General features: G+C 37.0%; 1 protein-coding gene across 1 annotated transcript in view; it reads left to right on the plus strand.

Moving 5' to 3' along the window:
* Window positions 1-26,356, plus strand: part of LRPPRC (leucine rich pentatricopeptide repeat containing) — a 112,564-nt gene that overhangs the window by 59,264 nt on the left and 26,944 nt on the right. Inside the window, exons 24-27 of the mRNA XM_025932164.2 lie at window positions 9,007-9,131; window positions 9,608-9,714; window positions 19,536-19,604; window positions 20,401-20,491. Coding sequence (XP_025787949.2) covers window positions 9,007-9,131; window positions 9,608-9,714; window positions 19,536-19,604; window positions 20,401-20,491 — 392 coding nt within the window. The remainder of the gene's footprint in view (window positions 1-9,006; window positions 9,132-9,607; window positions 9,715-19,535; window positions 19,605-20,400; window positions 20,492-26,356) is intronic.

Below are 26,356 nucleotides of genomic sequence, written 5' to 3' on the forward strand. Positions count from 1 at the left end.
CATTCGATAGCAACCGATATGCTTTAATATGCCCAATTTAAGGTATTGTTTGCAATACAAATCATAAAAATCAACCCTGCTCTCTTGCAGTGAGTAAAACATTTTAGTAAGACCGCTATGCACCCTTTATTATATCTTCTTTTCCTTTTGCATTTGTTTTCCCTTTTTTTGCCTTTTTAAAAAAAAATTCTTACATCTTTCCTCTTTATCATCTTTTTCATGGTTTAATGCAGTTTTTAATTTGCCTGTTTTGTGATTGGGATTTTCTGATTTTCTGATTTTATTTTAATTCCACTGTAGTTAACATAGAGTTATATTAGTTTCAGGTGTATAATACAGTGATTCAGCAGTTCCTTATGTTAGTCAGTGCTCATCAAGAGAAGTGTAGGGATTTTTCTGATTTTAGTATAGATACTGCCCTATCAATGCCAGGAAAAATAAAAGATACATCTTAATCGTTCTCATATTCTTCCCAAATTTCTGGTAGTTTTCCTTTATTAATTAGAGGGTATAATTAATTGAATATAATGAATGGTTTATTATTGAATTTTTTTTTTAAGTTTTATTTACTTAAGTAATCTCTACACTCAGCGTGGGGCTCGAACTCACGACCCCAGGATCAGGAAGCACATGCTTTCCTGCTGAAGCCAGCCAGGTGTCCCTAGTATTGAATTCAAAATGGGGAATAAAAATCATCTTGGCTCCATGTTAGGAAATGTAGATATATATATATATTTATACACACACAGATACATACATACATATATATGTTTGATGAAACAGTTTGTCATCCAATCAAAAAAAAGCTTATCAAGTTAGGTGATTGGCCACATCTTAACCTCTACAATCTCAGCATTACATCCTTTTAAAGAAATAGCGATTCAAACAATTACTGTGTTACTGAGTTCTCATGTTCACAGCCAACTTTATATCGAAATCCTATAATTAATATGCTTCCTACTAGAATTTTTTTGATTGTGTGAGAGACCCATCTCTGCAAATTGCATGTGAAGCTCTGCTTAGGGATTTGAAAGAAATGGGCCCAGTGCCCAGAAGAATTAGGCCCTCCTCCACTACTGGGCAAAAATAAAATAATTAACAATGAAAACGAGGCCATGGTAGAATAGTATCTTACAAATAGAAATACTTTGAATACAGAGAAGACATGAAAGTTTTCTGAAAGAGGTCTGCAGATGGGGCTCATGAACCAAGGAGAGCTTATCCACAGGAAAATGAAATAACATGGAATCTACATGTTAACCTAGAGCATGCTCTGTGCTTCTGATTATAGAGGACACTCAGAGATTTGTTGATCTCAGGAAAATTGGGCTGTCTCTCTTAATTGGGCTAGAGAAATCTAAATTAGTATCTTTGCTTTTTGATTTCTTACTACTTTCAGATACATAGAGAAATTATTACCCACTATTTTGATTTGTCTAGTCTTTTTTTTTTTTTTTTTTTTTTTTTTTTTTTTAGTATCTTTGCAGAGGCAGTCTCCATGACAGAATCTTTCAGTTTATCTTAATAAAAAGGTTTTGTTGACTGTTTTAGATAAGTCATGAGAGTAATAAAGAGAAGACAAAGGAGATTTCCTTTTTATAGAATTGCAGAAAACAGTAGTTGCACTTCTAGTGTGGGATAAGTTGGAGGAAAAATTTGTCTTTGAAACTTTTTTTCTGTTGTGTTTTCCGTAACTGGTGGAACATAACTAATTAATTCAGAATCATGACGAGAGCAGTACAAGGATTAACTACACTAGCCTGCTAAAAAGTCCACATGTATTTGATTTGATTAAATATATTTAATCTTCAATAATATCATGTAATTGACCTCAGCAGGTGTGAGCTCATCTAGAGAATGAGCCTTATTTATTCAGACTTGAGATAAAATTATGAAACACGTTTCAGAACATCATATAAAATCTTCCTCTTTTCATTCAAAGACAAGCATCATTTTGGAATGCCACTGCAAAGACTCTAAAGAGACTATCACTTAGATACTGTAATTCTGGAACAAATCTGTGAGATTGGGTTTTTTAGAAAGATGATGTTTCGGATTCCGTAATATCTTAATTTTGAAAGATAATGCTGACTTTTCCAGCATTAGATAAAACATAGGAGAAAGTAATCCTGTGTCAGTTTGTTACTTGGAAAGTGTATAAAAAGTTTATGGGGGTGGAAAACAATACACTTTGTTTTCATTTATTTGCAAAGAGAAATACAAAGTAATAACACTTTTGGAAAATTGTAAAGAAGTTGGTTAACTAATCTGTTTTTGTATTATCAAAATTATAATACTTGTATTGAATGGAAAAATAGGCCGAGTTGAACAAAACTTTCAGGTGTTTCATTTACATTAGGATTATTTTATAAGCCACGTGTCTACCTGTAGGCCAAATGAATGCTACTTTATTTTAGGTAACTACTTAAAATTTTTTTTCTTTTCATTGAAATCATGCCTGATTCTGGAAGATGATCTGGGCCCTCCATATTAAGGAAGAAAGAAATGCTTTAAAATAGGTTAAAAGAGCTTTTGATTTGTCTTTATGCCATGGTAAAGGAAATGAAATTAATAAAATCTGGGCCATTAGGTTTAAAAGCATAAAAATTTGTATGATGTAGTTTCAGATTCACTTGTCTTACAGCTTATCCATTTTGGTTTCATTGCATGTGAAAAAAATATCTGAAGCTGTTTAACTGGATTATTTAGTGCAAATGATCAGAGAAGCTTTAATTTCTGCTTTCCATTAAGGACTTTTCTGTGCTGATTTGTGCTATAATCTGTATATGTCCACATGCATTTCATTTAAGTGAACCATGGACTTTATATTTAATCATCCCAGAACTCTTGCTAAGTTAATCTTGAGTTCTTCATAAAGGTCACAATTTCTGTAAGATGAACCTATAATAATAAAAGTTTTAAAACTCATTGTAGCACTTTAGAATGTTATGTAAATGGGAAATATATTTTTTAAAATGCTGGTTATTCTGTCATATTTGCTCCCCTTCAATTTTAGCATCTTCATTTGTACTAGATACTTTTATTATTTATGGGAATGCTTGCCTTCTAGAGTAAAACTCTTTATGTGCTGAAAGGAAATTAAGGAGGTTTGGCTCTTTTACTCCATTATTGCAATTAAGAATTTAGCATCATCAGTGCCAAAGGACAAAAGTGGTTCATTTGCCCTAGGGGGACAGGACAGTGATAAGATGATTTTTCGTCAAGGATCATTGGGTCGTAATTAAGTTACATTCATGGCTATTGCTTTTTGAAGGATGATTGGTAAATGACAGGCTTCATGTGCTTAGTACGGACAGTGTTCAGTAGGGTTTTTTCTCCCTCTGTCAGAAAATCCTGTTGAGCCTGATAATGTAAATGTGGCATTTTATTCTGAACAAAAGAGCAGGGAAATGAGCTATCTTGTCTAATCATTCAGTTGTTTAACACCGACTTCCAGTTTAGACTCAATTGGCTGGAAAGCTCTTGACATGTGAAGTTAGTGCTGTTCCGAACGCATGTTTGAGTAAATTTTAAAGTAAGTGACAGCTAAATTGTACCTAGGGAAATTACAAAGCCTTCAACACAGTTAATTTTTTGGGGAGGATTAGTTGTAATTGCAACACCAGTCTACTTGAAGATTCCTCATTTATAGATGATGAACAGAAAAAAAACATTTAGCTCTTTCAAAGGCTGGTTCTCCTTACAGAATAATTTTTATGAGGACGATGGTTTCTCTTGAATTGATTTCTTTCCACACTGAACAACTGCTTAAGATTTATAGAATAGTTTGTTCTTCGAGTGAATTGTTGTTTTTTTTTTTTCTTGTTTTAAACTTTTTTCTCCCCCAGACTCCCCTTTTCTCTAGTGATTTCCGATTTTGAGAGCTTTTCAGGTAGTATGCCCTTCAGGTAAATTACCACCTCACGAACACTTTATGCATAATGTCGAAGCACCTTATTCCAATTAAAAATCGATATTTGTCCCTTTTTCGTTGTTTAAATCAAGTATACTCTCTGGATTGGAAAGTTATTTACGATAAGTAAGGAGATTAAGTTTGAGGCTACTGATAGGTGAATAGATCGTTGTCACTAATTCTAACAACATGAGATTCTGTGAGATGCATTTGTGGTTTTTACAGGTATGTATAGTGAGGAATTTGACTTAAGAGTGCTTTGTTTCCTAGTATCTTTGAGAAGGTATTTTTGTGTTCAGTGGATGCCTCATATGGATGTATGTCCAGTGTTTGTTTTTCCGTCAGTGACATAACATACTTTAATTTCATAATAATGACCGAAACAAAAGGTGGCAACAGATTTGCTATCTGAGCTTCAAGCTTGCCATTTTGGATATTCCTCCATGTAATAATGGAAAATTACAGTTTGTAGTAGTTTTATGTTCAGTCATGTTCCCTTAAAAAGTGAATTAGAGATTCTAGAGTGAATTTTAATATGGGCCAAGTCCATTCACGTTGATAAATAAAACTCTCTTTTATTTTTTCTTTAATTTTTTTTAATGTTTATTTTTGAGAGAGGGACAGCGCGTGAGCAGGGGAGGGGTGGAGAGAGAGAGGGAGACACACAATCTGAAATAGGCTCCAGGCTCTGTGCTGTCAGGGCAGAGCCTGACACGGGGCTCGAACTCCCGAACCGTGAGATCATGACCTGAGCCAAAGTCGGAGGCTTAACCAACTGAGCCACCCAGGTGCCCCAGAACTCTCTTTTAAACGTTCACATTACTTACTGGACTCAACCTATATCTTAGATACTTGTTCTTAAAATTGAGAATTTAGAATATTCCTTTCCTCTCTTCTGCTTCATTTCATAGACTCACAGAATTTGATAAACCTTATGTTTGCATCAATGAAAAAAAGTTTTTAAATGATTGCTTATTGGCATATATAGTTTCATTCATGAAAATTGTTTTATGTACTTCATTGAAATATTTGGGGGGGAGGGTCTAGTCATTGAAAAAAAGTCTTAGTTACGGTTTTTTTTTCTTTTTTCTGTTTTTTTTTCAAGTTTATTTAATTTGAGGGAGAAAGCCTCAGTGGGAGAGGGACAGGGAGAGACAGAGACAGTCCCAAGCAGGCTTCACACTCGCAGCATGTAAGCTGATGTGGGGCTTGAAGCCATGAACTGTGAGATCATGACCGGAGCCGAAGACAGAACCTTAACAGACTGAGCCACCTTGGGGCCACCCCCCCTATTTTTAGAGATACTGATATGTTATAGAGTTGTTTTCTTTTAGCATTATTTGAGGTTTGTGACAGCGGTGGCTAAATTTTTATCAGGAATGGGCTTTTAAAAATTTGTGATTCAATTGTACATAAAGCTTTCAGTTATGAATATATGCTGAAGTAAGCATAGAATCAAAAGCTTTGGATCCAGAATTAATGTTACCAACAAGATTTCTTCAAAGCATTATTGTTATTTTAGAGTAGGGTTTTAAATCCATTCTAGGGTTTAAAGTGTGCAAAGGAGATCGTGGAATCATTTGAGGTCATGGAACCTCGAGGCATACTGATAAAGTGCTGTCCCACATCTTGGGTATAAAGCAGTTCCACTTTTTCCTTTTTATGTTTTGCTGTTCTTACTGATTTCATCTTGTCTAATAAAAGTCGTACTTTCATGTGATGATTTTCTCTGGTGGTGTGAAACATTTGAGTTGATGAATCTAATCTAATAAGCTCAAATTCACAGAACCTCACATTAGAGAATTAGAACTGGGAGGGAACCCATAGATCCTTGAGTTCAGCCATTGTGATAATCTGCCTTTCATCACCACTTCTGGAAATTTATCACATGGCTACAGCCAAAGCTGCATGTAGTACTTACCAAGTGGGATTGAAATTCAAAAGTCCTGTGAGTATACAACTATTTGTGTTGATTTTAGATACTTTTTCATATTTTTCATTTTTATCACCCAAGTTTTTAAGCTTTAATAGGAAAGATTAATGATGACATCATATCATATGAAACATGGATATTTTTATCTCTTTTTAAAATGACATAATCAGCCACAAGTCAGAATGTAGACGATAGGGATTGAAAAGAGCCGGCTAATTATTAGCTCATTCCTCCCTCCCCCCACCCCCCCACCCCAGGTCATTACATTAGTTCATTTCTGTCATGAGTACACTTTGTATGAAATGTTTCATTATAGATTTCTAACTCATTTTGTTGGCAACCTGAGAACAGTAACAGTGGTACTTAAAATTACTAACAAATATATGAATTATTTCCAGTTTGGTATTCTTGTCTTTTCTGTTGTTGTTCTAAGTATGTATAATCTTCAGAAGCATGTATTTGGAGACCAAAGACTGTTAACATGTCTCTTTGATTGACAGAGCAATTATTCATTCATTTATTGATAGCTTTGACCTAATGTAGAGGAAATACAATTGAGACGTACTATTCTAGTTTGGGAGTTGATCTGAAAAAGCAGATCATACTGCTTTAGAAAAATCAGTATGTGTTAGTTATTCTCTTGAAAATATTTTAGTGGTTTTCCGTTAAATGGAATTGTAGAAAGCTAGTAACTGAACTTGTGTCTGAAGCAAGGGGAAATACTGATTATATAAAGGTTTATAGCGTATGTGGTAGCTACTGTAGCATTTCCCTTGTATGACAGTAATCTAGCCTGCAACATCTACTTGCAGTTTTGAAATTAACCTGTAATTTAGTCTTCACCCCAAATGACAAAAATTCAAATGACTCTGTGGGGTGCCAGAAGATGCACTGTAAACAGGGCTTAGGAAGGGGAGAAGGTAGAGCTCCCTCAGGATCGGCTCGTTTTCACTGTGTCAGTATTATTGCAGTAAAATTAACACTTCTTCGTGGTATTTTCCTTTCAGTAGAGCTTAAAATCTTAATCTAGATAAAATAGTAATTCAGTCTCGGGCAACAGAACGTTTGTATAATGGACCAAAATGTTAGGGCTTCAACAGAAAATTTAAAAATGCTTTCTTCCTTTTGAAAACTGTTGCATGTGTGAGAGAAAGGTGTTTTCTCCACAGAGCTTGTTATGAACTGTCACTAACCATGCCTGTCTGTTTATATTTCATACATTCTCTTCAAAACTCCTTAATTTCCTCTTCCAAATTGCACCACCTTATTATAAGGTTAAACAAACAGCAGTGCTTTAAGTAGAGCATAATGTAGAAGTACAGGTAGTTAGCTGAAAGTGAGAAGTCTAGGGACCCGAAGGCAGTGCCTTCCTCTGTTTACCTAGTAGCCTTAGGCTAATCATTCAGTCTGTACATGCCTTCATTTCCTCATCTATTTTAAAATAAAAGAGGATGGGATGTAGAATTGGATCACACAATTTCTACAGTTTTTCTAAGGTCTTACACATTTCTCACACTGTCATTTTCCTTTTAAAGGAAAAGGAAAAAATGGTTTTTGAGGACTCATAACGATGTATTTCCACACTCTTGTTTAAGAAACTCTGGCTTGGGGCACCTGGGTGGCTCAGTCGGTTGAGCAGCCGACTTTGGCTCAGGTCATGATCTTGCAGCCTGTGGGTTCGAGCCCTGTGTTGGGCTCTGTGCCAACAGCTCAGAGCCTGGAGCCTGCTTTGGGTTTTCTCTCTCTCTCTCTCTCTCTCTCTCTCTCTCTGCCTCCTCTGCTCGCCCTCTGTCTCTCTTTCTCTCAAAAATAAACATTAAAAAAAAAATTGAAGAAACTCTGATTTAGAAAATATCTTTTCATTTTAATTTATTACCACAGAAAAGAAGCCCTAACTTTACAATTAGAAATAATGTTTTTTTAAGGTTTTATTTTTAAGTAATCTCTATGCCCACTGTGGGTCTCAAACTCACAACTCTTTTTGATCAAGAGTTGCATGCTCCACTGATTGAGCCAGTCAGGTAGTCCTGGAAATAATTTTAAAAACCTCACCCTCTAATGAGAAATTTCTTCAGGGTTCTCCTAGAATTCACTGATCTTAAGAATGTCCTAGTTTTTACCCACAGTAAGGTTTCTGTATTATGAATCCTGAAGGTATTTTCTCCTTGTCTGGAGAGGTGGCAGTATGAAAACTAGGATGATAAAGTTGAAAGTACTCAAGGGGCACCTGACTGGCTCAGTCGGAGGAGTGTGCAACTCTTGATCTTGGGGTCGTGAGTTTGAGCCCCATACGGGGTGTAGAAATTACTTAAAAAAAGAAAAAAGTACTCAAAAATTCCTTGGTAGTTATTGCTGGACATTTCATAAAGCTTCCCGAATCTAGAATTATTAAGGGCCATGAACATACATAAGTATTTGGAAAAAATATTTGATAGTAGTCCTTATTTTTAGAAATAATGTGTTCTTATAGCATCTTAATATGTGAAATCAGGTTTTATTTGTAATAATCTCAGAGAATGCCTTCATTTATTTGGACTTTTTGGGTTTTTTTGAGAGACAGGGAGTACGCGTGCATGTGTGATAGAAAAACAGAGAGAATCTAAACAGGCTCCACACCCAGCACAGAGCCAAATGTGGGGCTTGGTCTCACAACCCTGGGATCATAACCTGAACCTAAATTAAGAGTCAGATGCTTAACCGACTGAGCCACCCAGGCTCCCCCATTTGGATTTTTTTCTTTTTAATGTTTGCTTATTTTTGAGGGAGAGGGCAAGTGGGGGAAGGGCAGAGAAAGTGGGACAGAGGATCTGAAGCTGGCTCTGTGCTGAGAGCTGTGAGCCCAACGTGGGGCTCGAGCTCATGAACCGCGAGACCATGACCTAAGCTAAATTGAGACAGTCAACTGACTGAGCCACCCAGGTGCACCTGGACTTATTTTTAAGAGTGCTGTTTAGCAAACAAAATAATAAAAGATAAAGGAGGGACAACAGGGAACTGCTCATGATGTCTGTACTCTAAACATTTATTTATACTATACAAGGATTATTTTCTCTCCCTCCCCCCTCCCCATTTTGGCTTTATTGAGTAAAGCTCATCTTGTACATTTTGACTGGTCTTGTACATTTTGTGTATTCATTGTTAATATTTTGATGTTTCCAAGGGATGACTTAAGTGCCGCTCTTGAAGTCACCATTGACTGCTATGAAAAGTATAAAGTATTACCAAGGATTCATGATGTCTTATGTAAACTAATAGAGAAAGGCGAGACTGATCTAATTCAGAAAGGTTGGTCACCTCCAGTATCTTGGTGTATCCTTTTCCCCCTCTTGCTTGCTTAATCTTAATGCATTGCTGTGAAGAGAAAATTTAACAGGAAGGGAAGCACATCCAGAGAAACTTTGTTGTGCTTCTAAATTAAATTCTAAATTAAAAAGGTAGATTTTCAATGCTATAAATGTCCTTGATTGTAATAACTGTTCATTGTGCAAACTTGCCCCTCTATTATTTTTTGCTCTGCTTCTTGGTAATCTGCCTTTAGGAGGAGTTTTTCCCTCTCACCCTCACCAGTCCTCCGTGAAGCTAGTCTTAGGTCCTCACTGTCATAAATGTATACCCTTAGATAAGGAATGTGACAGAAAATAGGTTCATACAGCATCAGTCTTTAAGTCATTCTAAGTATTTGTTTTAAAGTTTTCTTGTATTTGTCCAGAACTTCAAGTGTTTTAGTATTTTTTCCTCTGCTTTTTTTCTTTCCTCTCTAGCAATGAACTTTGTGAGCCAAGAACAAGGTGAAATGACAATGCTGTATGATCTCTTTTTCGCCTTCCTACAAACAGGAAATTACAAAGAGGCCAAGAAGATCATTGAGGTATGATTTTTTAACTACAGTATTCTAATTGGACAGCTATTTAGACTCTTAATTGGAATATGTTTAAGAATTTTAACCTTTAATTACAGTTGTTCTGATTCATGTTAATATAATTCAATCCCAGTAATGGGGGCTGGGGGGTACTCGGCCAGCTTCTTTATTGTATGTAATTACAGTTCAGAAAAGGCAGCCTGGTTGTATATTGAATTTGTTTCCTCACTTTGTTAAATTCACTGTTATGTATCAAAATGATATTTGCATATTAAATCTTGGATTGTGGAACAATTAAATTAAACTGGCATTCCTGGGTGTAAAGTTGCTAATCCTCTTTGCCAAGGAATTCTTTGTTCTTAAAAGCAGTGGAATTTAATTTGCTGCAGACCATGCTCAGATTTATTTGTAATGCTTGTCTACAAGTTAATCAGCCAAACAAGTGCTGTCTGCAACTGTTTGGCATTTAATTTAAAATTTCTTCTTCTTCTCCTTTTTTTTTTTTTTTTTTTTTTTTTTTAAACTATGGTAAGCAGCTTATGGGAAATGGTAGGTGACAAACCTGGCCTACTTAGGATTAGTGTATTTTATCTAGGCTTGATTGAAATTTTGCTTACTGAAATTGATAAGTCAAAGGGCAACTATATAAAGTCTGTCCAAATTATGATTAATTTCACTATTAAACAATTCTGTTTCCTCTACATAATACATTCCACAGAGGATAGACCCATTACCTTAAGAAAAAAATACTAAATGTGAAATAAATAGAATAGACTTGTAAACATATCCTTAATCATGTTTCTGTCAGATCATACTTTGCCATTACTCTGTGTCTTTTTGCAAAATTTCCCAAAGGTGATGTGTGGCTTCCTTGTTTGTATATTGATGACTGCTTATCATGAAATTGAAAATGTAGTTATATAACCCAGAAAATCTTTAGTTTCTCTTGATGTTTTTTGCAGAAAAATATGAAAAGGGAAGACTGTGATACTGATTCAGAATGTTCCTCCCTGTCTGTCTGTCTGTCTTACAACTCAATCTGTCCTCCTGTCAGAGGGAAGTGGGATGTGCTGTCTTGGACAGGTGCTTCTGTAGCTCAAGTAGTCCATTTGAATTTTCTAGAAAATAGTATAAATTCTTTCATTGAAAGTGCACAGTGTATCTGAAAATGCAGGTAGCTCTTAAGATTCACCTCTTCAGAAGTCTTTTGAGTTCTTCTGCTCTGTATGCATGGTATCAGTATTAGCAGGGCACTGATCAGAGGAGAAATGAAGCTCAGGTATTCAGATAATAGTGGCGAGTGGCTCTACGGTAGGAAATCATGCGTGTCTCTTTATGGAATAAGCAACATGTTATAGGAAGAGCCAAAGGCATAAGAGTGAGTTTGCCTTTTGCCATCTACTTGCTATTGTGGTAATGGACAGTTTACTAAACCTTTTTAAGCTTCCTCATCTATGAAAGGGAATATAGTATCTTTCTTTAAGATTCAATCACATAATGTATGTAAAGCAGCTTGCATGTTTCCTGGATTATGGTAGTAATCAATAATATTAATTCTCTTTGCCCCTCAAAAGTAGGGATTGTGTTATCTTCTTTACCCTGCGCAATTCACAATATGATGCTCAGCAGAAAGGTACATGTTGTCACACGAATAGGCAAGAGAAAACTGCCTCTTAATTACTTTAAAGCTTTGCCAAATGCCACATCATTGAGCATAATCATTTAGGGATGGCTGTCTACTGATGACAGAATTTTCATAGTGGATGTGTACAAAATTGCTTAAAGGATAAAGAATGGCTTTGTGGAACCCCTGCCGTGTTGTAGGGTAGGACAGCAGGTGTGTAATACATGAGAATAGACTGAAGCACATTTTTAGTTTCTTTTTTTGATGGTTAGTTGGAATTGAATTAAAGTGGGAACTTACTTATTTTTTTCACTATTAAAATTCAAGACCCAGGGGCACCTGGGTGGCTGAGTTAAGTGCCTGACTCTTGATTTCGGCTCAGGTCATGATTTCATGGTTGGTGAGATTGAGCCCCGCGTCTGGTTCCATGCTGAGAGTAGGGAGCCTGCTTAGGATTCTCTCTCTCTCTCTCTCTCTCTCTCTCTCTCTCTCTCTCTCTGTTGCTCACATACTCCCCCCCCCCAAAAAAAATAAATAAATAATTCAAGACCTGGAATTCTCTCTCATAGTTTTCTCAGAATTGTTGAAATATAAAAAATAATAAAAATTAATCAACTATGACTATATCAGTGTATGAAAGAATATTGTAAACAGTGAGCAACATTTTTTATCATTTCCAAAAATGCCAATAGTGTCTTATCAATGGGTAGACTTGCTGGCGTTGAGTTTTCAAAGCAGAATGTACGGTGAAGCTTCTTTGTATTTCATGGACTGTGAGAGATCAGATAAACCAGTTATGAAAATGTTCACATTAAATGAAGAAAGAAGAGGCAGGATTCAGTGTGTATTCCAGTATTCAGTGTAACAGCAACTTGTGTTGTTTTTTAAATGAGCCCATGTACATATATCATATAGAATACCTTTTAACATAGCCTTTATATTTTATTTCTACACATGGTTTATTGCAGGAGATTGGATTTATAGCTATTTTACTTTATACTTTTCCGTATATTCTGAGTTTTCTATAATGAGCATACATATTCTTAATACTCAGAGAAAGTATTCTCTTCCAAATGAAAGTAAGAGAGAAAAGGAAATCAGACTAAGAACTAATGTGAAGCTCTTTGAATGTGAGATTAACGTGTGAGGATAATTACTATATGAGACTGAGAAATGTTCACTGCTACAAGAAAAGTATGAATCGTTCTGAAAGTTCAAGGGTGGAATTTACTCCCAGTGAAGGAAATTAGGCAAGACTTTCTGGAGAAAATAGAGTATGAGGTGGGGGTTGATGAATATAGTAGTACTTTAACATTTGAGAGTCTGATGGGGTCTGGGAAGGTTACTACAGGTATTAGAGGTAGAGCAAAGAAGTAGAAAGGGAAATCTCTAAATAGTTCTTTTTCCCCAGCTTTATTGCGATAACTGACATATAACATTGTGTCAGTTTAAGTGTACATTATGTTGATTTCATTACTTGTATTTTTTAAGTTTATTTATTTATTTTGAGAGAGAAAGTGGGGCAGAGAGAGAGAGAGGAGAGGGAGAGAGGAATCTCAAGCAGGCTCTGCATTGTCAGTGCAGAGTCCGATGAAGGACTCGAACTCACGAACCATGAGATCATTACCTGAGCTGAAACCGAGAGTCAGACACTTAACCAACTGAGCCACCCAGGCGCCTCTGATTGCTTATGTTGTACAAAATGATTACCTCAGTAATGTTAGTTAGCGCCTCTATCACCTCACATAATTACATTTCTTTTTTATGGTGAGAACATTTACAATTTACTCTCAGCAGCTTTCAAGGATATATTTTTTAAATTAATAACATTTTTTAAAGTTGTATTTATTTAAGTAATATCCAGTGTGGAGCTCAGACTCAACAATCCCAAGATCAAGAGTTGCACATTCTTCTCTGACTGAGCCAGCCAGACACCCCTATAACATAGTATTATATTATACTATCACCGTGTTGTACATTAGGTCCCCAGAACCTGTTCATCTTATAGAGGAAGTTTGTACCCTTTGACCAACGTCTCCTCATTTTCTCTGAGCCCCTGACAACCACTGTTCTAGGAGTTTGAGATTATACTGTATTTGTCTTTTCCCTGCCTGACTTCACTTAGCATAATGCCCTCCAGGTCAATCCTGTTTGACCAATTTCCCCTCCCTCCCTTCTTCCCTTCTTCCCTCTTTCCCTTTCTTCTTTATATCATTAACAAATAATTACTGATGACATCTTGCAATCTAATCCTAGAGAAAGACCTTAAAAAAATGAGTCTGTATAATGTAGTAATTGACATAGAAAGGGTCTGTTCCAGACTCAGTCTTTCTGAGAAAGTGATGTTTGGGATGAGAACTAACGGATGGATTGGGAACCAGCCATGTGGAGTGGCGGCAAAAACAAACATTTCATGTAGAGGGAACTCCCTGTGCAAAGGCTCTGAGGTAGGAAAGTGCTTCCATCTTTCATCCTTGTTCTGTCTCGCAGGACTCTATCAGAAAACACTCAAAGAGTGGTACATTATCAAACACTTTTTTTAAAATTTTTTTTTTTTCAAAGTTTATTTATTTTTGGGACAGAGAGAGACAGAGCATGAACGGGCGAGGGGCAGAGAGAGAGGGAGACACAGAATCGGAAACAGGCTCCAGGCTCTGAGCCATCAGGCCAGAGCCCGACGCGGGGCTCGAACTCACGGACCGTGAGATCGTGACCTGGTTGAAGTCGGACGCTTAACCGACTGCGCCACCCAGGCGCCCCTCAAACACTTTTTTTAAATATAAAGTTTGTTTATTTTGAGAGAGAGAAAGAGCACAGCAGGTGAGGGGCAGAGAGAAAGAGTGACAGAATCTCAAGCAGGCTCTGAGCCATCAGCTCAGAGCTTGATGTGGGGCCTGAACTCGTGAACTGTGAGATCATGACCTGAACTGAGGTCAAGAGTCAGACGCTTAACCGACAGAGCCACCCAGGTGCCTTTTTTCCCCCCCTTAAATAAGGTTTATTTATTATTTTGAGAGAGAGAGAGAGAGCACAAGCAGGTGAGGGGCAGCATTATCAAACACTTAATAAATGTTAGTTTTATTCCCTTCCTTCTGTGTGACCTTCTTCCCTGTGTTGAAGTCAGACCTTTTGTCTCTCTCCTGCAGTCTCATCCTCTGCAGGCTAACTATCCCTAGTTCCTCTCAGTGTTCTTCTGGCACATTCTGGAATGAAATTGGGAAAATGTTCACAAATTATTTTTACAAACTTATTTAATAATATCAGGTAAATATTTTGTGAACTGTATTCTGTGTTGTACCAGTGATGATGATCAATCTGATGTTTGTTTTTTCCCCTGTGAATAGACTCAAACAAAATTTACTACACATGTTACTGTTTAAAATATTCCAAGTCCGAAGACACACTATTAATCTCACTACTCGTCTAGTCATCCCTGTGGTTTTTCTGTACTTTATTCAGTGCCTGTTTCTTTTATGTATAATTGAAATAAATCGTACCATAGCTTTACCCTACATCACTGCTTCTGCATTTCCCTCCATGTAATTAAGAACTCTTCTAAGCATTATTTTTAATTACCATATCATTCCATTGTATAAGTGAATTTGCCCACTTTTATATAAACTTTTATATAAACTTTTAAATAAAAAAGTTTATTTGCCCATTTTTCTTTTGAGAAAAATTTTTACTATTACAAAGAAATCATAACTCACATCTTAAGCTATAGATGCAGGTATATTTGGTTTTCAGATTATTTACATAGGACCATTTCTTAGAAGTAGGTGAAATGTTATTACCATTAAGGCCCCTGATACACAGAGACAGAAACTTTGTTATGTCTTTATTTTATTTATTTAAAAAAAAATTTTTTTAATGTTTGTTTATTTTTGAGAGAGAGAGAGAGAGAGAGAGAGAGACAGAGTGTGAGCAGGGGAGGGGCAGAGAGAGAGGGAGACACAGAATCCAAAACAGGCTCCAGGCTCTGAGCTGTCAGCACAGAGCCCGGCCCGATGCAGGGCTCGAACCCACAGACCATGAGATCGTGACCTGAGCCGAAGTCAGCTGCTTAACCGACTGAGCCACCTGGGTGCCCCGGTTCTGTCTTTATAGATGATACCTCTTTTATGATTATCTTAGCAGAGATTTGGTCTAAAGTGCAGGCCTCCCGAGTTCTAGTCCCATAGCTAGAAATTATCATAAACTAAAATGGTTTTACTTTTTTAAATCTGGGTAATGCTGCCCTTGTAGAATGAATTTCGAAGCTTTCTTTTCTGTTTTTTTTTTTTTTTTTTTCATAATTTGAGAAGAATAGGTATTTACTCTTCTTCCGATGTTTGGTAGAATTTACCTGTGAAGCTATCTGGTCCTGGGACTTACTTGTTTACTGAATCGATTTCATTGCTAGGATTGATCTGTTCAAATATTCTATTTCTTCCTGATTTGGTTTTGGAAGGTTGTATGTTTCCAGAAATTTATCCATTTTTTCTTGGTTCTCCAATTTGTTGGCATATAGTGTAATGGTATTTTCTCATTTAAGAAAGGACTTTATTATGGGGGCACCTGGTGGCTTAGTTGGTTAAGCATCTGACTCCTGGTGGCAGCTCAGGTCATGATCTCACGGTTTGTGAATTTGAGCCCCACATCAGGCTCTACACTGACAGTGTGGCACCTGCTTGGGGTTCTCTCACAAAACAACTCTGAGAAGTAATTAGGGCAAAGAAACTAGTTTGGAGTGTCCATGTGGAGCTTGTTTAGTTAGTAGTAGGCATGGAATTTGAAATCAGGTCCTGATTTCACATTTTCTCTTGGTTCTTTTACACCAATTCCTATCTCTGTGATCTCTCTGTCTTTTTAAAATTGAGATAAGATACAGCATTGCATAAGTTTAAGGCATGCAGCATGTTGATTTGATGCATTTATATATTGCAGTATGACCTCCATGATCTCTTGACCCCTTAGTAATCTAAACCATCAAAAGAACTTATCCTTTCTCCAGAATTATTCTCTTGATTTTTCTCCCTCTTCTTATCTGCTGTTACTCTTCCATCACATTGTAGCCAGAGTAATTTTGCTGTCTTCTCAGGGGGCAAAACCTTTTTTCTTTTTATGGTTTTGTGTTTAGAACCAAAAGGTTAGGGGCGCCTGGGTGGCACAGTTGCTTAAGCGTCTGACTCTTGATTTTGGCCCAGGTCATGATCTCACAGTTTGTGACTTCGAGCCCCCCGCATTGGGCTCTGCACCAAATCTTAAAAAAGATTTTATTTTTAAGAAATCTCTGCACCCCACGTGGGACTCAGACTCACAACCTGGAAATCAAGAGTTGCACGCTCTTCCCACTGAGCCAGCTAGACGCCCCTCAGAAGGATTTTTAGAGCTAGTTTTTTCCCCCCATGACCTCCCACATTTCAAGAGATGGATGTCAGTTCTCATACCAGTTCATACCCCCTCTCTTTAGCATCTCCTGTAATGCCTAGTTAAATGGGTCATGTTTACCATAGTTAGTCTGCTAGTTTGACTTGCTCAGCCATATTTTCCTTACTCCTCTAGACATGGTCTTTATGTCAATCTCTGAAGATTTTAGAGAAAAGGACAAATATCGGAAGATTTAGTAAGCTCCATGATACCCTTTTCCTCCTTTGCTATTCTAGCTATGGACATAAATAGTTGGACATAAACTTCCGGTCCCTCTCATGCACTTGGTTTTCCTCCCATGCTGCCTAGAGGGTGTGGGGCTAGGGTAGTTGTTTGTTTACCATTTCATGTTTCTAGCACTAATGGCAGGAAAAATCAAAACAGGTAAAAACTTGTATTTGAGTCAAATTTAAGATAGTTTTCCTTGAGATCGATTTGAAGTAGAAGAATCTTCATCTCTTTCTGCTTTAAAGACAATAATTACTTGATAGGTATTTTTACTAGTATGTATAGAAGCCTATTACGATAACAGGAAATTTATATCAGAGTAATGTAATGAAATTAAATGAAAATTATTTTTTCTTTTGGCTTACTATTATTCTTATACAAGTGAACTTACTACTAAATTGGAACATCACAAAGAATGTTTTGAAGCCCAGTAACCCAGGGGGAAACAAACATGCCAGGTTTTTTATTACAGTAATTACTTTATTCTCACTGTCCATTAATTAGATTGTCGCAAAACGAGAAAAAAAAACTAGGTAAGTTCATTGTTTTAATTAAGTGTTAACCGGTTTTTTTGATAAGTTATATTTAACATCCCAATTAGAATTCTGTTCTTCTCCATATTTTTATTGCATTTTCTATTTTTGCTTTCAACTTGTAGTGTTTAAAATTCAATAAGATGTTAAGAGATAAGCCAGAAATGTAGACTATTACAGAAGCCTAGGAGATTTAGTTAATCTGACCTAGATGTTCTTTTGATGATTGAGATTTATAATGTGAAAACAGTTCTCAATTTCAAAATGAAACATAGGAATATCTGCTGTATAAGCTGTCCTGCCAGTGACAGGCAGATTAATCAGCCACAAAAAGGAAGAGTTTACCATAGAAGTTGTGCTCTTTAGATTGTTGGCATTTGGATCAGCAGTAACGTTGAAAGTTATAAGTGAATGAATGTAACAGTCCTGGCATTTTGCCTTCTTCTAATGAAGACTGTCCAGAATTTTTGCAAGGGCTTTTTGGATATGTTAGATTTCATTTGGTTTCATTTTCAGTGTAATGCACGTGAAACAAAACAGGTAATTAGATGAGAAAACCCCTGAGTAGAAATTGTGTGCAAATGTAAATATTAATGATATTTGAGAATATATTTAAACAAGTAATTTATTCAGCATTTCGTTCTTGTATCCCCAAATGTGCATACTTGCACAGTTAGAATGAGAACACTTAAACAGCTTCTGCTGTACCAGCTTTTCTGTCATTCTGCCAAAACTCTGAGGTGTTAGTGTCTGCTTCGTTTCTTAATTTAACATTGTACAATATTATTTTAAGAGGTAAAAAATAATGAAGACTTATAAATAAGAGATCAGATTGGAGGGGTACCTGGTTTAGTCAACAAAGCGGAGTGGAGAAAGCAGTAAAGGTACCTCCTCTAGACTGGAGCAGCCAGGGCTAATGAGTGTGTAGTTTTCTTATCATAATGCTGTGATTGAAATGTAGTATTTAATGGTGAAGCCCTCTTACAGATGATGAAAATACTATAGTTAGAATGACAAATCCTTGGAATTATGTGTGAATTGGTTTTCCTTTCATTCCAGTATGAGAATTGTAAAATAATTGCTTTACAGCCAGAGTTATTGACTAAACCTTAGTAATTTCTGATTGAGGATATAACCTATGTGTCAGTAATTAAAGTAAACTAGGACTGTGAGTACTTGTTTAAAGTACTTAGTTTGTTTTAAGTACCTAGCTCTTTAAACATTTAGTTTGGGGCACCTGGGTGGCTCAGTCGGTTGGGCGTCCGACTTCAGCTCAGGTCACGATCTCGCGGTCCGTGAGTTTGAGCCCCGCATCAGGCTCTGGGCTGATGGCTCAGAGCCTGGAGCCTGTTTCCGATTCTGTGTCTCCCTCTCTCTCTGCCCCTCTCCCGTTCATGCTCTGTCTCTCTCTGTCTCAAAAATAAATAAACGTTAAAAAAAATTTAAAAAAACAAAAAAAACATTTAGTTTTAGATACTAGGCAGACATTTGTGGTAGTCAGTACTTTTGATCACTAAACTTCACAAAGCATGTTAAAGGAAAAAGTAAAAGCCATTGGTTTATGGTTGTGATAATGGTTAATAAGTTTTTGTAACAATAGTTTTTGCTTCTTGAGTCCATTGGGATCTCTGAGAGAGAGAGAAACTGTGTGTGTGTGTGTGTGTGTGTGTGTGTGTGTGTGTGTGTGTTTGATTTGACATCTTTTGGAGTTTAGTTCGAGTCAAGGTTTCTTTATGAACTAAAGAAAGCTTAACCATTTTAATATTTAAAAAATGATTTATTGAATGAGAATTGACCTACAAAGCAACATTTTGATGTAAATCAAATCTTCTAGATACTGGTTAAATATCGGTTACCATTTATGCTGTTTTAATCCTAAAAGTCTTTGATAACTATGGTATTAAGTTACAGGTTTCTTTTGTTATGATATATATTTGGGAAGGAAGTGGCAAATTCAGTAGAAGGAAAACTTTGAAGGAAAATTAACATTTAGCTAAGTTTTACCTCACGTGCTGTATGATTATTTTATTTTATAGACTCCAGGCATTAGAGCTCGATCTTCAAGACTTCAGTGGTTTTGTGATAGATGCATTTCAAGTAATCAGGTTTGTGTTTAATTTCTGGTCTCAAGCACCTAAAACTGTGAGTAGAAAGCAAGTGTCCTCCATGTCATATGAGCATTTGGGGACATACAGCATTATTAATAGAAGCAGTGTTATCTTGGTTGTTTTCCAGGTAAGCGGTAGCTTAATTCTTGTTTCTGAGGTGCCATGGAATCCCAAAAAATTTTAATTGGGGCCCTGAAGATTCTCACTTGCTTTCTCCTAGTTGTTGGCTTGAGCAGGCTAACCTTGTTTCCTTGGCAGTTTAAATCTGCTTCAGTTCTTAGTGACCAGAGGAGTCGCTTGATGGGAGCCCAAGTCGAATTTCTACTTTCTGTCTCCTCCAGTGCAGATATTTGTTCATATCCTGCAAAGTAAAAGCCACAGGGGAAGAGGAGTATACCACTTGGGTGGAGGAATATTCTTATTAATAAATAGAGGATGTGCTAATTCTACCCTCTACCCCAAGTATCTTTGAATTATTCAAAATGCATGTTCATGGAGATTCCCTCAGTTAGGTGATTGTTCATGTTTTGTTCTTGACTGCAGAGTCCTTCAGCTTTTCAACCTAAAACATTTTTTTTAATGGTGGTAAAATACATCTAACAAAATTTATCATTTTAGCCATTTTTAAGCATTAACTACATTCACATTGTTCTGTTTGGCTCTTTAAATTTTTAAATGAAGTTAATCTGCCCTTTGGGTAAAGCTTATTTGAAGGATTATTCAACTGACATTTGTGAATTATAAAATATATCCTTTACACAGTCTAGATCCATCTGTTACTCTTATTTTTAAGGTTGAAACTCTAGAAAAATTAGTGGAGCTAACGCAGAAGCTATTTGAATGTGATAGAGACCAGCTGTACTACAGTCTGCTAAAACTATATAGTAAGTAATCTGACCATTCCTCATGTTTTCATCTTGTGACATTTATTCTGTTGAAGGCAGGTGCTAGAAAGGAGTATCAGGAAGGTCCAGGGATTGTTAAATGTGTAGCCTTTAACCGAGGTTTAAGTAGAGGCCAGATTGAGTTTTATCACAGAATGTTACATTGTATCACTAGATACCATACAAGTTTCATAATTTCTGACAATCTTACTGCAGTAATCAGAAGATGAGAAAAATCTTCATCAGGGCCACAGAATGTAATGGGACTTTTTGAGGAGAGACTAATGTTTTCTTTTTATTTAAGTGCTCTAGTAGACTTATCAATCAGTCACTTCTATAAATAGCATAATCATTGACCTGTTCATGTCTATAAGATCCTTTTCCAGAAGAACGCATATTGATATACAAACTCGTTGCTAGTTTTCAAAATGTGATTATGTTATAATACGGTTTTGACTGCTTCTATACGGTTTTGACATTTTCTTATATTTTATTACCTACAAATAACTTCATTGAATGGATGTACTAGATTTACCCAGCCAATCTCCTAATGCTAGACGTTGGAATAGAATTCAGTTTCCCGTGTTATAAAATAGCGCTGCATTAACCATCTGTGTGCCGTAATCTTTGCACATACTCTTAGTTGTTTCCTTGTACTGCATTTATATTTGTGTCCTGACCTTTTTTTTTTTATATTTATTTATTTTTGAGAGAGAGAGACAGAGTGCAAGTGGGGGATGTGCAGAGAGAGAGGGAGACACAGAACTCGAAGCAAACTCCAGGCTCCGAGTTGTGAGCACAGAGCCTGACGTGGGGCTCAAACTCACAGACTCACGGACCATGAGATCATGACCTGAGCCGAAGTCGGCCACCCAACTGACTAAGCCACCCAGGCTCCCCTGTGTTCTGAAACTTTTGATCTCTATTACCAAACATTGCTCTAGTGTGTTGATTCCAGTTTATACATCTGGGAACTTGGTAGTCTCTTTTAAGGTATTTGGGTAGAGAGGAACAACACTTATAATAGTCAGTGACCCTGGGGTGCCTGGGTGGCTCAGTCGGTTGAGCGTCCGACTTTGGCTCAGGTCATGATCTCGCGGTCTGTGAGTTCGAGCCCCACATCGGGCTCTGTGCTGACAGCTCAGAGCCTGGAGCCTGTTTCAGATTCTGTGTCTCCCGCTCTCTCTGCCCCTCCCCTGCTCACTGTCTCTCTCTCAAAAATAAACATAAAAAAATTTTTTTTTTTAAATAAAAAAAAAAAAAAAGAATAGTGACCTGACCTCCCATCCCCTCCTCTCCCTCCCCTCCCTTTTTCACTTCATAGATATTTGCTCTAGATTATTTTCTTTTTCTCATGGGAAATTTTCCTTCACCAAACACCATAGACAGCAGTGAATAAGTTAGTTCATTTGTCTTTTTGAATTTGTATTTATTATCTTTAGAAGCTTTGTCTTCTATGTTGATGGTATAAATAAGACTTTCCATAAAATTTACATTTCACTTGTTGGCTGCATTGAAGTACACACTTCACTATGTAGTTCTTAAAAGTCTCAAAATTCTTAAAATTCAATTCTTTGGTTTGAATGAATTCTGGCCTATAATACTGAGTTTGTTGTTATTGAATATATAATTAGAAAACTTACATTTTAGGAGTTTAGTCCTCAGTCGGTGGATTATAACCTGTATTCATTCAGGTGCTAATTCTTTCCCTTCCCCACCCCCCTTTTCTTCCTTTTGAGGAACAGTTTCACACTTAAATTTTAATTTTATGCAAACTGGAAATGAAAAAAAAAACCCTGAATTTATGTTTCCACACAAGTCCCAGCGTTTAAAGTCATCCCCATAGAAGACCCTAATCCCTTACTGTGCTAGACATTGAGGAGGGCCCTGCAGATAAAAAGGTAGCGCCCTGTGGAAAGAGTTAGGCCTGTGACCAAGACTAAAGACTAGCTATACAGAGTGAAAGAACAACTGGAAGAATGTACGAGGTACAGCACTAGTCCGGGGAAGGTGGAAGTAGCCAGCCTCACAGACTTCTATTTCCCTGTCCAGATGACCTTTGCTGTCTTGTTTTGTTTTTTAAAGACAAGAAAACAATTTCTAAGTTCAACTTTCCTTTAGGGATAAGCAGTCTCTGAGGTTTATCACCATTTTTTTCTCCTTTACCCTCCTTTGCTCTGTTGGACACCTCCTTCCAGTGTTTTGCTCTATATTTGAGCCAGCAGTCTGAAGAGCACAGTCATGTGAGAGTAGCTTCTTGTGAGGCTGGAAGCCAGAGGAATCGTTATATTGAAGTATACTTTTTAACCCAGTTGGTGTACTTCATAACCTTTGTAGTGCTGCAAATAGATAATACGGGGGGTGCCTGGGTGGCTCAGTCGGTTAAGCAGCCGACTTCAGCTCAGGTCATGATCTCACGGTCCGAGGGTTCGAGCCCTGCGTCGGGCTCTGTGCTGACAGCTTGGAGCCTGGAGCCTGCTTCAGATTCTCCCTCTCTCTCTGACCCTCCTTCAGATGTCTTCAGATGTCTCCCTCTCTCTCTGACCCTCCTCCCCTGTTCATGCTCTGTCTCTCTCTGTCTCAAAAATAAATAAAAAACATTAAAAAAAATTAAAAAAAAAAACAAATAGATAATATGGTTGTGATAATCCTAATCCTTCCCTTTCTGCCGAATAAACCAGTGCTCTTCTTTTTGCCCTCTGACTTGGACCACTACTTAAACGTGTTAAATAATTTATAAAGCACTATGGACTCAATTTGTTTGAAAAGGAACATATAATATGGAATGATGTATGAGATGTGGTCCTATCATACTTGAAAAATCCCTATCTTGGATTGTGGATTTCTGAAAAAGTAATTTGTTTGACCTACCAGAACTTTTTATGAATTCATTCTTTCTCATGGTGTAATTTTAGCCTTTAAAAGCGATTGGCCTGATTATTTTGGGGTATTTGTCAAAGAGCGGTTTTGTTTTGTTTTAAATTTTTTTTTTTTTCAACATTTATTTATTTTTGGGACAGAGAGAGACAGAGCATGAACGGGGGAGGGGCAGAGAGAGAGGGAGACACAGAATCGGAAACAGGCTCCAGGCTCTGAGCCATCAGCCCAGAGCCTGACGCGGGGCTCGAACTCACGGACCGCGAGATCGTGACCTGGCTGAAGTCGGACGCTCAACCGACTGCGCCACCCAGGCGCCCCATGTTTTGTTTTAAAAGAGTATCCCCCACCCACCACACCCTTCAGGTTGTGAATTACAGCATACTACAGAAACAGGCACAAAACAACGATACACATGGCTCAGTGGTTTATGATAGCCAACATTCATGTAACTGTAATCTAGATGAAGAAATAGAAAATGAAACTTTTCATATCTTTAAATACTAGTTGTACTAAACGCGTTTCATTTTCTACTTACTGTATACAGTATGATGTCCATAGGTGATCTGTTAAAAAGAATCTGTCACAATTCATATTTTAGTTTGAACTATCTTTTCTTTCTTTTTTTTTTTTTTTTTTAAATTTTTTTTTAATGTTTATTTATTTTTGAGAGAGACAGAGACAGAGTGTGAGCAGGGCAGGGCCAGAGAGAAAGGGAGACAATCTGGAGCAGGCTCCAGGCTCTGAGTAAGCTGTCAGCACAGATCCTGATGCAGGGCTCGAACTCACAAACCGTGAGATCATGACCTGAGCCGAAGTTGGACGCTTAACCAACTGAGCCACCCAGGTGCCCCTCTATCTTTTCTAGTACACTTTCTAATGTCACCTTTCATGGTGATAGTCTTGCAAAATTAGTTCCTAAGACCTGTAACAAACATGAATGAAGCAGCCCCCTCATCTGCATAATGAATATACTATTACTTTGAGATAGTATTTTTACCTTCTTATTGAACATTTTCTTATATTCTAAACATGTCAATTTCTTTTTACATATATACAGATAGTTGATTATTTGTATACATTATTGGAAGACAGACTGCTTTATGTTTGTTTGTAATTTTGTCTTAAAATGTTACAAATCGATTTTTATTTTTATTTATTTATTATTTTTTTAATAGGAAATTTATTGTCAAATTGGTTTCCATACAATACCCAGTGCTCATCCCAACAGGTGCCCTCCTCAATACCCATCACCCACCCACCCTTCCATCCCACCCCCCATAAACCCTCAGTTTGTTCTCAGTTTTTAGGAGTCTCTTATATTTTGGCTCCCTCCCTCTCTAACCATTTTTTTTTCCTTCCCCTCCCCCATGGTCTTCTGTCAAGTTTCTCAGGATCCACATAGGAGTGAAAACATATGGAATCTGTCCTTCTCTATATGACTTACAAATCGATTTTTAAAAAGCCAACATTTACACTTTAGCATTTATTCTACCTCTGAAGTTATTTATGTGCTTTTTTCCTTTTTTTCAAGTACTTCCATTGACATTTCTTTTCACACTGTGTATTTATTATACAAATAAGGCATGAGTATATTCCAAATTACTAAAGAGTCAAGCAATGCAGTAGTGTAGTATACATAACAAAATGTGGAAATGTCCTTTTGTCCACCCCTCAGAAGTAACTTGTCAATTGGCCAGCCTTCCAGCCTTTTTTCTGTATATTTGTATCCATATAGTTTTTACATATACACCTATTATCTTGATTATTTTATCCTCTACATGTTTCATACTCTACGTTATGGTCTGTGGCTTCCTTTTTTACTTAATGTGAAATAAATTCACAGGGAAAGATCAGTGCCTTTTCTCTTTAATTACCATATTTAAGTGCTGGTGTCCTTGGAATCTGTAAAGTTGAACATTGATTTTTTTTTCAATTCTTGAGTTCATATTTTAAAATTTTATTTGTGTTTCAGTTTATTGCGATCATTGTTTTCTAGGTGCTCACATTGTTCCATCTTTGACCAGTGGGAACTCCTTAACCTTGTCTCCCAGGTCATAGAACACCCCTCGCTAGTCTTGGATTGTATTCAGGCAAAGCAAGACTGTGCAGGCTTGCATAGCGAGATCCCTGTCCGAGCCCTAGATTTGTTATTTTAGAGTGGAACCATCATTTGGAAATTACCCCCTCTGATCAGTAATATGTAAAAACTTTCGATTTCAACCAAAACCCCAAACTAGACATTTTCATTTCTTAGTTCATTACCATAGCGGCTACGCATATAGTGACATCTTGTTACACACTGGTCCTATTGCCATAAATTACAATCCCACAACAGTGTGTATTCTGGTAAAATCACTAGTGGTGTCCAGAATCGTTGGTTGTATAGCTTAACAATTCTCAGAGATTGTGTAGTGGTCAGTCCTCTCATTCTTTAAAGAGGGGGAACCAAGAGTGCCAGGAGGGTGGTGATGGGATTATAGAGGCAGAGTGTCCATTCCCTGGCCACAGCCCAGGCAACGAGTAGGATTGTTGTTGTCTTGGTAGAAGGCATTTTAAGCCCCAGAGGGATATTATACAAGAAAGGCATGGCCTTTCTGTGCCTCTGTGAGTTTTTGTACACAGGTGCAAATGTTGGCACGCTGACTAGTTTGCCTCAAAGGTTTGTTACTTATTTTGTGATCCAGGCATATTTCCAAGAAGTTTTTTCCCTTTAAACAAAAAAAAAAGTGTCTGTGTTTTGTGTGTGTGTGTGTGTGTGTGTGTGTGTGTGTGTGTAAATATAAATGACTGAGTTGTTTCATGGTATAAACACTATCTAATTTTCATGTATTTTGAAATATTCTCTTGTATAAGTTGCTAGTTAATTAAAGGTACATCTCTGTAATATCTTGTACCCCCAAACTGGAAGCTTCCATATACATGTGCCTCTTTTAGAAGAAAATTGTCTTCCTCTAATTCTTACAGTTGAAGGCACAGACTTGTACA

The sequence above is a fragment of the Puma concolor genome, chromosome A3 (genome assembly GCF_028749965.1).
Source record: "Puma concolor isolate L17-30 chromosome A3, mPumCon1.1.hap2, whole genome shotgun sequence".
Classification (NCBI taxonomy): Eukaryota; Metazoa; Chordata; class Mammalia; order Carnivora; family Felidae; genus Puma; species Puma concolor.